Below are 13,426 nucleotides of genomic sequence, written 5' to 3'. Positions count from 1 at the left end.
TTACCATTTAAGCATGGCTTGATTTAAAAGGAGAATAGGCTTATTGCAGAGCTTACACAAGTCAATGCTACCCGTGCTGGCAGTGGTAGGCCTTCATGCCCAGTGCAATGATTTCATCTTCCTTCAGTCTGTCTGCTCTACCAAGGGGCATGCTGTCTGCTCTACCAAGGGGCATGCTTGTATGGCTAAGAGGCAGCTTTGCTTTTAAATGGCCATGCCTTTTTTTAAGCATATTACCATCTTTACAGGACTGCGTGGACAAATGGAACATTCTCCTGGCTATGCAATGAAGAGAGTTCCAACAAATCTATTTTATATTCAAGCGCAACTCTGTTTAACTACTTAAAGTCTAGAAAGTGGGTTTACACTTTTATTTTGGCATACCAGTATATGTTTTATAACTTGTCATAATGATGTTTCTTTAAAAATTGATAAGTTACAAAGCCCAAAAAAAAAAAAAAAAACAACAGCCAACTGAAATAAAACACTTTGGAATAATTATGTAAATTTATAATATTTCAGGTCTTCTGCTTCAATTAGCAAACTATGGGGCATAAAAGACATATACATTGCATGTATACCTCTTCTGTACATGTACAAGTGTACGTCTTTTTATATGTCTACATATATTTTGAATATCTAAATAATATTTGCCAATCAGATCATTTAATCATGCCTAACCAGCCTGTAAGATTTATTAGTCTTCCTGGTGCTGCTGAACAAATCAACAAAGTGCTAGTTGGTAGCCTTCTGGGTCCATGGTGGACCATCTATGACGTAACAACTTCCACTGCATACTGTATACCAACGACCTCATCCCACCATGCTGGTGAATATTTTCAGTTACAGCTTCTTACCATTTATAACAAACCCGGTAATCAGGCACTTCCTCGCCAATCTCATAGTGAGTATTATTAAGATAGCAGCCACAATTCTCCTTTGTCACACATATCTTGGTCTCTTCATCAAAAATAGGCTTCTCTGGAGGGCAGGATGGGTAACAGCCTTAAAACCAGAAATGTACAAACAGTGAAAAATACAGAAAAACAAAACTATAGATTAGTTCTAAGTTTTAAGTATGTAATGCTGCCTATTGCAAAGTCCTAAATTGTTTTATTAGTAGAGTGGAGAGTAGAAAGTAGAAACTTCTTATAATGACCTAGGAGATATGCAGACCCTATAACTCAAACTCAGAGATCTCACCAAATCTTGATTCAAATACCAAGTGATATAAGAAATTGTCATATGATTTAATTCTCCAGCATATACTAAAACCTAAATATCAGTTTTGGGTGAATTGATCCTTAATGCTATGGCATACATTAGATAACACACGCATAATACTCTGACATTAGATTCTTCTGCAATACTCACCTTCCAGGTAAGTGATGGTAACATTAGTGTAGACGTTGTTAATGGAGCGACACGTTTCTATGTTGTGGTTGCCGCAAGGGTGATAATGCCACTCACATTCATCTTTAGGGTTATAGTAGTCACAAAATATGGCTGTTGGGAAACATTTAACCAATGCTTTTTAATATATACTTTGAACATACAGGGGTAATAAGTACAACTTGATAATTACAGATTCTAAAAATTGTGTAACTAATCTGACTGTTAGTAGAATGTATAACAGCTATAAACTATAAGCTTTAAACCTAAATCTGCATAATATACTGTTATAGATGTCCTAAAAATACAGTAAAATACAGTTCATGGAATGTTGTTGTTTTGTCTGTTTTATATCTTTCTTATTAGGAGTGATTGGTCTCTGTACTTGTTAACTTATGTATTTAAGGGTTACAATCCCCGCCTTTTAGAATTGGAGTTTGAGACTAAGAAGAGGAAACATCAGCAATACTGCATGTAAGCACCTTCGTAGGCATATTCCATTAAGACCCATTATAACGGATCATCTGCTATTGACCTAATGTTTGTAACTTTTGTGCCCATTAGTAAATGTTGTGATTTAGTAGGTTAATATAATGGGATGTAGATACAACTCTGTTTATAGAATACTATTTGTGGGCTTGCTAAGTGCTTTTGGTAGAACAATCCACAGATACCTGCATGGGTAGAAGGATCAGTAGACATCCCTATTCATTTACAGCAATAACCAACATCTTGGCATTTCCCACTGGGAACAAAGAATACTTCAAGAGTGCACACAGACAAAAGGAATAAGACTGGCGAAACGTTATACATTTTTTCTTTAGATTTACCAAAACCATATAATATGAGGTCAAACCTAAATACTTTTAATTTGTATTGAAATTGTATCAGGCAGGCCTTTTCACTACTTAGTTGAAGGTAAATTGTATAAGAAAATTGTATAATGTATGGCCAGCTTTAGACAGGCAATGAATACTATTTGTTAAGGTCAATATCTGACTGCATTGTGAATATTATCAGAAGGTAAATGCATACCTAAAGGGTACTTAAAGCCATTGTTTCCTTTTGAAATAGAGAAGGGAAGGAGTAGAACCTTTGTCAGATTTTATTGCTGTCTGTATGCCCACTGGGGAGATTAACCCTCTGTATGTGTCCTAGTCACCATTGTCAAAAATGTTGAGTTGTCACTGGAGCAAGAATGGAAGGGGGTCTTTCAGTGGGGAGACTGGTTCAGGGGATAACTGTCTATAGTAAGATTTCCCTTGCTTTAATGAGATCTGCTCTTATTTAGAGTTGTTTAATGATGGGAAGTGAAGGAAAAACTCCCAACTGGGGCATGTACAGCAAATACATATAGATATAAAGTAGATATACTTCAAAAATCTTTATTGCTCTCAGACTTATTTGTAGCAACTACTTCAAACTGTATATAATACATTGTTTGTCACCTATTTTTGTACTCAAATAATGACTAGGTTTCAATGATTTTAGTAAATTTTTACTCACGACATATGTCTGGTGTTCTCCAGTAGACACAGATTCCAGCTTTGGTGCATTCCTGACCATAGGCAGCTACTGCTGTGCAGAAGCAATCGCAGTCTCCACCACTGTCACAGGAGCAAGCGTCACTCACACAGGCCTCATAAAAAGGTATTGGATCCACCTTGTAAAAGATGAATGTATTGACTTGTTTAGATATTCATTAAAACTAACATATAAGCTTTTCTGCCTTCAATGAAGTTTGACTCTTCCAGTAACTGGTGATATAAAACTCCAAAATATTGTCAGCTGCCTAACATAGGGATAAAGATTTCCTTGTGCCGTTGCTAGATCATAAACTTAAAGCTTCAAAACTTGATTTATGAATAAACTATATTAGCAAAATATGTCGAGGCACTTCATGTTATACCGCTCTTTATGATCTACAGATTTATTAAAAAAATCCCCAAGCCTGGATACTTAATATGTGGTCTGTTTTTCTAGATTGTCAGATATTACCTGTTACCTTTTGAAGAACCCATTTAATTACAAATAAAAATTTTTCCTACAATCCTGTGTGTTGAAACATCATTTATCTTTCACCATAATTTTTAGAAGATACGAGTATTAAACAATCCATCTTGTTTTCTATATATGAACACAACAATCAAATTTCTCATTACATTCGGCAGGTAGTCCAAGAGTTTAATGAGATTATGTTCCTACACTTTGATAATCCCTAGGTAAGAACTGACCACTCTTTGCTTATCTCCTTACCTTGCTGTGGCAGGCTTGAAACATTTGGCCTTTAATGAGGCTGCATTGTTTCTCAGCCCAGGAGCGTCGGTGTGGGTTCTGATTGCAAGGGTTAATTACTGCGGCATATTCTGGACAGGTTGGGTCATACTTCCAGCTGTTCCCAAACTCTAGCACATCAGTGACTGGCAACATGTGACTGGTTTTAAAATCATTTTGTGAATTGTCATCGAAGTTGCCACACAAGCCACATAGTTTGCCCTGGAGAAAAAATAAGATCATTTAGATGAAATCCCCATGAATAATAATTAGAATGTATAGCTATGAGATATTGTATAAGAGCATGTGGATTGTCATATATTAAAACTTCAACTGCATTCCATGTTTAGAACTATTATATTTTATAATCTTATAATGTGTGCACAGTGCATCAATCATATGACCACCCACGTAATATTGGTTAGGTTCCCTTTTACAATTAAAACAACCCCTTTTACAACCAAAACAGCCCTGATCCATTAAGGCATGGATACTATTAAAGGTATGATCAGGTATCTAGTACCAAGCCACAGATCCTTTAAGTCCTATACATTGCGAGGTGGGGCCTCTATAGATCAGGCTTGTTTTTCCAGCACATCCCACTGATGCTCAATTGGATTGAGATCTGAAGAATTTTGAGGCCAAGTGAACACCTAACTTGTTGTTGTGTTCCTCAATTCATTCTTGAACCTTTTCTGCAAAGTGGCAGGGTGTAGACATGTGCTTAATGAAGCAATTTATTTTGTTTTGTTTTGATTTGTTAATCTAGTTATTTTGTTTAGTTAAATTCAGTTGATTCCTTCAATTCATTTTTGGAATTCGTATTTGGAATTCATACTCGGAATTTTCAAATTTTCTTAGAATTTAATAATTTTTTTTCGATTCGAAACTATATAATCAATACATGTTAGAATCAGTCGAAACGAAAATGTTATATTGTTTTCGATTTGAATGCAACAAAGTAAACAAACAAAAGAAAAATCTTCATCAAATGATTACAATGACTCTTTAAAGTGGAAGTAAACCCTCCTATCATTTTCAGCCAAGGAAGCTGCCATCTTGACCTCTGTTTAATCTCCAACTGCCATGTTGTTGCACATGTGATCAGTTATGACACCAGCCATTGGATGGTTTAACAGTTTGGTTGAGAGCACAACCAATGTGACAGTTACATTTCTGGCATGCCGGGAATGTAACTGTTTTTTGAAACTGTTAATTTAATGGGTTTACTTCCACTTTAAATCACCTTTGGCTTAACAAAAACAGCATTATTTCGAAATGGTACCCTACCGTGTTTCCCTGAAAAGACATACCCATAAAATAAGCAGTAGCAGGATTTCTAAGCATTTTCACAATATAAGCCATACCCTGAAAATAAGACATAGTGATAGGTGTGGCTATGTGCTGCAAGCTGAGGCATAGATGGAGACATAGAAAGTGAAAGTAAAAGTCTCCTCAGTGAAGGGAGGAGCAGGATGCTCTGCTTTAGGTATTGTGTGTTCACAGGGGAAGAAGTAAAGCTGTAGCTGCCGTTGTACTCAGCACTGTGGGTCTCTCTCCCCCAGCACCAACCAGCAACAGTCTGTGGGCCTCTCTCACGCCCCACAAACACCAGTAAAGCTGTAGCTTAATAAAAACAAGACATCCCCTGAAAATAAGCTGTAGTGCGTCTTCTGGAGGAAAAATAAATATAAAACGGTGTCTTATGTTTGGGGAAATATGGTAATAACATACAGAGTCTTTGATTTCAGCAATATGTGTAGTGAGAATTAGACTGGAAATGTAAAATTCGATTCGAATTTCAGTCTGAATTTCCAAAATTCAGACGAATTTCATTACATTGTTAGGAGCATTCAGTAAAATTCGTTTATATTGTAAATTGGGTATTCAGCGATATCCCTACGTCAATTCGGAATGAAACGAACCGCACATGTCTAGCGGAGTGCATTATCCTGCTGAAAAAGGCCACTGCTGTCAGGCAATACAGTTTTCATGAAGGGATGCACTTGGTCAGCAACAATGTTTAGAGGTACGTGTCAAAGTAACCTCTACATGAATGTCAGGTCCCATGTTTTCTCAGCAGAAGCATTGCCCAAAGCATCACACTGCCTCTGCCAGCTTACTTTCTTCCCATAGTGCGCCTGGTACCAACTTTTGCCCTTGTAAGCAATGTACACACAATCGGCCATCCCCACAATGTATGGAAAACATGATTCATCAGACCAGGCCACCTCCTACCATTGCTCTGTTGTCCAGTTCTGATGCTCATGTGCCCATTGTAGGCATTTTTAGCTGTGGACATGAGTCAGCATGGGCAGCCTGATAGGTCTGTGACTATGCAGCCTCAAATACAACATATTGCGATGCCCATTTTTTCTGCTTTCAATACATCAAATTTGACACAGCGCGACAGAACACTGATACACTGCAGGAGGTGAGGCAGGGGAGCAGAGAGATGAGATCATCTCTCACTACCGGCGCCCCCCCCCATTACCGCTGTTCTCCCTTACTACCCACTACTCGAGGCTCGCCTCTGAACTAATATGCACACCTGTGCCACTACCACTGCAAGGACAACCTTCATGTGGTGGCAGGTGACAATCCACATCTGGTGGCAGGCAACATGGCAAATGACAAGCTGCATCTGATGGCAGGTGAGGTGGCAAGTGACAATCCACATCTGGTGGCAGGTGAGGTGGCAAGTGACAATCCACATCTGGTGGCAGGTGATAAGGCAAGGGACAAATTGCATCTGGTGACAAGGGACGTGGCAAGTGACAAGCTGCATTTGAAGGCAGACGATGTGGAAAGTGACAATCTGCATCTTGTGACAGGCGACATGGCAAGTGACACTCTGGCGCATTCTGCATTATGGTGAGTTGAACTATTTCATTATATATTACAATGTATTAATAGAAATAATGTGCTTCGATCATCCTGACATCATATCAGTGATGGTGCCAGGATGATTGAAGCGTCAATGCCAGCCACTGCCCCGAAAAAAATTGCCAGCGAAAAGCCGCATACACCCCCACCCCCGGACCTTGGCACACATTTCTTCAACAACGCCGGTCCCCGGTACCAAAAAGGTTGGGGACCACTGCTGTAGAACATTCATGGGAAAATCTTCCAATAATCTTATAGGAGCTTTTAATGTGTTATCATTTTGCATTATTAGTATTTTTACTGATGTGACACTCTACAGCATAGGTGTGCACAGCCTATTACATTAGGGTGTGCACCCCATAACTCAAACACACATGCATGTTTATGTTGCATATATACAGTATGTGTATATATATATATATATATATATATATATATATATATATATATATATATAATATATACTGTATACACTGTATGTACTGTATATGACCCATTCATGTGGCAATCTGCATGAACCCCACAATCACGTGCAGTGCGGAGTTCAAGGGGTTAAAGCAGGCAGTGTGGAGGGGATACAACACCTCCACACTGCCTCTCAAATGTTCCCTGAAATGCGATCTGAATACAGGTCGCTCTTCAGAAATCAAAGCACATGTGAATGAGTCCCAGCACAGGATGCCCCCCCTCTCCATCCCAGCACGAGTTCCCCTCTGTGAGTCCCAGCACAGGATCTCCTGTATCAGTCCCAGTACAGGACCCCCCAATCTGTCATTCCCAGGACAAGATCCCACCTCTGTCAGTCCTAGCGCATGATCCCACCTCTGTCATTTCCAGCACAAGACTGTATGGCCAGTCGTATTCCTTTTGTTTGTGTGCACTCTCAGCCCTTGTACACACGGTCGGAGAATCCGTCGGAATGTGTCCTATCGGACCTTGTTGTCGGATAATCCGACTGTGTGTGGTATGCATCGGACTGTTTCCGTCTGAATATCCGTCGGACCAAATTTTCAAACATGCTGGAAATATTTTCCGACAAACTGGTCCAATAGGACATACTCTGATCATGTGTAGAGAATTCCGATCGGACAAAGTGCCACGCATGCTCAGATCAAATTCCTACATCAAAGCTATTGGCTACTAGCCTGAACGTAGTCCCATCGTAACAAAATGACATCATCACGTTCTGAAAGATGGAATTTTTCAACAACTTTGTCCGACCGTGTGTATGCAACAGTTTCGGACAAGATCCGACGGACAAAATCCAACGGATTTGGTTGTCGGAATCTCCGACCGTGTGTACAAGGGCTTAAAGTATTCTTTGTTCCCAGTGGGAAATGCCAAGATGTTGGTTATTGCTGTAGAGGAATAGGGGTGTCTACTGATCCTTCTACCCATGCAGATATCTGTGGATTGTCCTACCAAAAGCACTTAGCAAGCCCACACACCTATCCTATAAACAGATTTGTATCTACATTCCATTATGTTAATATGCTAAATCACAACATTTCCCACAGGATACCCCCCTCTATTATCTATCCAGGACAAGATCCCACCTCTGTCATTCCTAGCACAGGATCCCCCCTCTGTCAGTCCCAAGATAGAATCTCCATTATCAGTCCCAGCACAGGATCCCCCCTCTGTTAGTCCCAGGACAGGATCGCCATTATCAGTCACAGCACAGGATCCCCTCTCTGTCAGTCCCAGCACAGGATCCTCCCTTTGTCAGTCCCAGAACAGGATCCCCTCTGTCAGTACTAGCACAGCCCCCCCCCCATCATTTCCAGCACATTAATAGCAGAGGATACCCCATATGTTAGTCCCAGTACATTCCCAGAGGAGGATCCCCCCCCAACACCCCCCGTCACTCCCGGCACATTCCTAGCTAAGGATCCCCCCTGTTAGTCCAAGCACATTCCCAGCAGAGGACCCCCATCAGTGCCAGCACATTCCTAGCAGAGGATCCCCCCTCTATTAGTACTGGTACATTCCTAACAGTGGATCCCCCTGTCAGTCCAAGCACATTCCTAGAAGAGAATTGCCCCCATTCCTGTCAGTACTTATCACAGTCCTCTCCCTGGGCTGCTCCTGCTCCTATCTCGGCTGACAGTTGTCAGTGGAAGGGAGGAGTAGGGGGGGCTGAGGATGTCTTTGTGTCCTTCCATAGATCGAGCCACCCAGATTTTGGGGGAAGGCAAGCAGTGTCGACGATGTCAGTGGGAAGATGTGGTGTGTGGCGTTGTGCCTGCATCAGGTGCCATGTGTTACGAGTGTGCCTGGGGACTGTGCCATGGATCTGGTGCACTAACCACTAGGATCTGGGACCCAGCATCGCTGCTGCTGCACAATGATGAAATTGGGTTCCACTGAAGGAAAAACCCTAGCGTGAGGGGTGACTAGGGTGTGCCCAGGCACACGGCACACCCAAAGCATAGGGCTATGCTTTATAGTATTTCCCTTCGCTCCTCCCCTGACAGCTACATAAAAGATTATACAGAGAGGTAAAGGAAAGATGGATGAGTTGGATCAGCACAGGGATTAATTATTCACTCTCAAAAGAGGAGGGCTATAATATGCAAGGAGGGAGGGGCTGTGCTAAAGAATTCACTCTTTCTGGAGTAATCACATTTTCTAGCAAGTTCAAGGGCACATTGCAAGTGAATAAAAAAGAATTTATGGAAAGGAAAACACTATGAGTAAGCATTTAAAATGTGCAGGTTTTGAAATTAGCAACAGGGTCTCTTTAAACCAATGTATGCAACTTTCCTATGTCAGCTTTGGAATCTTCTTTGTAAATTGTTTGCCTTCAAAAATGTGATCAAATCAAAATTTTTTTGACCTTCTACCAAAATCCAAGAAGTCTTGGATGTTGCACTGACTACACTATGGTAAAGTCTGCATTTTAGCCCTCAAATGCTGATACTTTCCCATGTTCCTTCTCTTAGTGAATCTTAACATATTCTGTTAAGTGCTTTGGTAGATGTAATGTATATAAACATGCAACACGGTGGACATGTCAAAAGCTTACTACATTTTGTACATGTGTACCCGATTCCTAGGGTTCATTTAACCTAAAACTTCATTAAAAATTTATGAAAATGAAAAACTTACTGGAGTTAAACATACAATATTTGGATTAATTAACTTTACCTCAAACTAGTTCTTAGTGTTTACTGCAACCTAAGATATTGAAGATTTTGTAGACTTTATGCAATACTAGTAAAATAGCTATTGCTGAAGTCACTTGGATAGCAGTTGATAGTTTCTGATGTCACTTATTACACTACAGACTACTGCCAATGTTGGGTAAACCAACTCATACTCAGATCCAAGTTGGGTATAATTTGCTTACCTTATAGGCAGGTGAAACTTTAATGAACATGGTGGTTTTTCTGTCCCAGATCAGGATGATACCATTGCTTATTTCAATGACGAGATAAATACCAACTTCACGGGTTAGATAAGCCACATGTTTCCCACCTTGTCCTTCCATCTTCTGTATGGTTTTCTCTGCTAATTTCAGTATCTCATTCTGAATTGAGAAAAATGTGTATATGAAACTCCAGTCTTTGTTTTGTCTTTTTGCCAATTATAAACAATTCTACTGTAATGTGTCTACTATAAAAGGATGTGCAAAGATAATGTGTAGCGCTAAATATTGTGACCTAATAAAGGAAACATATATACATGTAATAATAAAAAATATCAAAAACTAAGGAGGATAACAAATTTTTAGTGCTTGTGAAAATATACACATAAAAAATATCAACACACAGTAATGAAATTAAATAAATCTGTGAAAGCGATTCAGAATGTACTGAGTACAACACAATGGTGTGTTGGATCAAAGTCCAAAGAAGCCAAGTAAAGGGACATTTTTACTATCACCAGAACAGAAGCAGGTAGGGTTTCCAAATACTAATGGAAGATCTGAGAGAGTGTTTAAAAAGAATCAGTAAGCCAACTGTAATTATTTAGTTCAGCACTCTTGAATTGTTATGAATGGAGTATCTTCAGTACTAATTATTACTGATATTCCCTCCCTGTCAGAGCAAATAATCAGCCCAATGCTGGGTACACACATCAAGCTTGCTTTCGTTCAACCCAGCGTGTTTTTTTTTGTTTTGTTTTTTCATTCAACCCAGCCATTGGACAGGGAGCTGTACGCATGGGCCAAAAGCCAGTCAGTTTCTGCTGAACTGACCATTTTTGGGTGATTTTCAGCCCGTGTGTACCCAAGTGTCAGGCTGTAAGGCTGTCCTTTATCCTATCTCCCACCAGAGCTCACTGCTGATAACAGTCACTAAAAAACAATTATGAAATAAAGAGGATATCAACAATGCATGAAAGATAACTAAAGGCTAATGGACAGTTGACCCTCTTCCAGTAGCCTGTAAAATAGACATAAATGTTTTCTTCCATGGGACTTTAAAGGCAATACATGACCCTTACACACTTTTTGTCATAGAAAATATTACCTAGCTTTATGTACAATGCATATGAAACAAAATGCAAGAAGTGCATATTGGTTTTTATACATGTACGATACATCACTGATTACACAAGTTGTCCATGGTTGTATACTAATATACACTTTCCATAGTGCTTAACTTTTCTGCAGCATTGCCAAACCAGGACAGACCCAGTAGCCTGAACTGCATGTAATTTATTAATTTTGAGCTCAGCTTCTATTGGAACCGTACATCCCAATTCCACGCTGACATTTTTAGCTCTGGCTGGAAGAGAATAAACATTGCACATAAGCAATCCCTAAACAGTTATGCCATGTACACACAATCAGAATTCTCATCGGAAAAATCTCTGATGGTTTTCCCAACGAAATTCCGATGGAATTCGGCTCAAGCTGTCTTGCCTACACACGGTCACATCCAATTCCGATCATTTATAACACGGTGACGTACAACAAGTACGACGAGACTAGAAAAAGGAAGTTCAATAGTCAGTAGCCAATAGCTTCTGTCTCGTAGTTGAATCTGAGCATGCATGATTTTTGGCGTGTCGGAATTGCATACACACGATCAGAATTACCGATAGAAAGTTTTTTTCCGTCGGGAAAATTGAGAACATGCTATAAATTTTTGGCTGGCGGAAATTTGGACAGCTAAATTCCGACGGAGCATACACACGGTCGCATTTTCCGATGAAAAGCCCTCATCGGTCTTTTTCTGGCCGGAACTCCGATCGTGTGTAAGCGGCATTAGGGCTTATAAAAAAACATTTTTAAAAAAATTTGAGATTCAGATTTTTACAAAGGCCTGACTGGTTCTCTTTAAAGGAAGACAGTTTTTCATTTCAGCTAGGGCTATAAGCAATAATTACAAATTTTGATTTGACCATATGAATATTAGAACCATAACGCAGCTATAGATATCCAAATATAATGGAACTCTATGAGTGTTGCTGTATTTGAAAAGTTTTTACAGAACACAATTTAATTAACTTCTCTGCATAGATATGGCTATATATAAGATTGTTTTTTCAAGTTTTTCCCAAATAATATACATACCCCTAGAAAGACCTTGATAGATTTTGAGCATGTGACTCCTGTAGTGCCACATCGGACATTTTCTGTGATGATACTGAAGCTCCCATCAGACTGATTATGACCACAATAATCCTGGAATTATGTGAAACAAATGTTTTTATGGTTTTAGCATGGCACACATAGGGAAAATTTGTTAAATATATCTAACATTTAATTGTTTATTTTCTGTGAACTACACTAGTTGAATTACCTGAATGAATGGAATGCAGAATATATCAAATGCTATTATAATATCAAGTAACATTCAATAGCTGAGTGTATTGTTTAACAGTTGAATAAAGGAAATCAAATAGTTTAGGAAAATAAGATACTTTCATATTACCAATGTATTGGCTGCAGTGACCGAAAGAAACCAAGTGGCATTCATATAAAACAGTAGCCAGGCAAATAAACATAATGGGTTGATTTACAAAATGAAAATGAACTCTGCACTTTGCCAGGGCAGTTATTCCAGAGCTTAGTAAATGAGGTGAAGCTTCAGTTTGTGAATATCACCCAATGACTTGCATTATGGTTTTGTATGTTTATTGGTCCTGGGCATGCACATAAATTGTTCACCTGAATGTGTTATGTTCAGTCGTTTTTTTTTGTTTTACATTTTTTTATTCATTTTCTTCTTGGTCTGTGTCTTTGGGGGAATGGTTGGAATATGTCCTTTTCCTACATACTTTGTACTAAAAAGTAAATTTATTGTCAAATGTGGCATATAACCCTCATATAACTGTTATATAAGCTACCCATATAGAACCTTATAGTTCTTTAAAACCTTATAGTTCTTTAAAACCTACAAGTGACCTAATGACCATCAGTGGGACTAATTAGATGGCCACTAAATAATCCAAGAGGATCCAGCATTAAAAGACTGCATTGGTAGCAGTATTCACATTTATCTTACATTACATACATACAGATTAATTTACAGCAGATTCTAAAGAGGCTTTACAATCCCATACAAAAACAATATATGTCTGGAGACCAGCAAATAAGATAGATCAACATAAAGTAGTTATCTATGTCAAATATAAACAGTTTAGGTGACTTACCTGTGCAGCCACAAATTCACATTCCCCATCAAAGTCATAAAGTTTGTCATCAAATGTTACATAATGGCCACTTCCATAGATTGTGCATGTTCCATAACACATGATATCAGTGCAGGTCCATCGTCCACGCTGACATAAGCTTGAAGTTAATAAAAAGTACATTTTTTAACATTTTACCCATATGCTAGGTAATAATACAAGACAGTGAAAATGAAAAATCTGTGCTTAGTGATGCAACAACTTAAACAAAAAATAACAACAATAA

General features: G+C 39.0%; 1 protein-coding gene across 3 annotated transcripts in view; it reads right to left on the bottom strand.

Moving 5' to 3' along the window:
* LOC143935844 (uncharacterized) overlaps positions 1 to 13,426 on the bottom strand; it is a 139,435-nt gene that overhangs the window by 91,480 nt on the left and 34,529 nt on the right. For all 3 annotated transcript variants that reach the window (XM_077459970.1, XM_077459988.1, XM_077459980.1), the window contains exons 20-26: positions 13,162 to 13,300; positions 12,080 to 12,190; positions 9,905 to 10,084; positions 3,649 to 3,888; positions 2,899 to 3,055; positions 1,375 to 1,506; positions 858 to 1,005 (exon numbers count right to left, since the gene is read on the bottom strand). In XM_077459970.1, coding sequence (XP_077316096.1) covers positions 858 to 1,005; positions 1,375 to 1,506; positions 2,899 to 3,055; positions 3,649 to 3,888; positions 9,905 to 10,084; positions 12,080 to 12,190; positions 13,162 to 13,300 — 1,107 coding nt within the window. The remainder of the gene's footprint in view (positions 1 to 857; positions 1,006 to 1,374; positions 1,507 to 2,898; positions 3,056 to 3,648; positions 3,889 to 9,904; positions 10,085 to 12,079; positions 12,191 to 13,161; positions 13,301 to 13,426) is intronic.

The sequence above is a fragment of the Lithobates pipiens genome, unplaced genomic scaffold (assembly GCF_037356315.1).
Source record: "Lithobates pipiens isolate NorthernLeopardFrog02 unplaced genomic scaffold, aLitPip1_a1.2 Scaffold_10, whole genome shotgun sequence".
Taxonomy (NCBI): Eukaryota; Metazoa; Chordata; class Amphibia; order Anura; family Ranidae; genus Lithobates; species Lithobates pipiens.
Note: the sequence above shows the minus strand (reverse complement) of the source record. Positions and strands in the feature narration are given on the sequence as shown.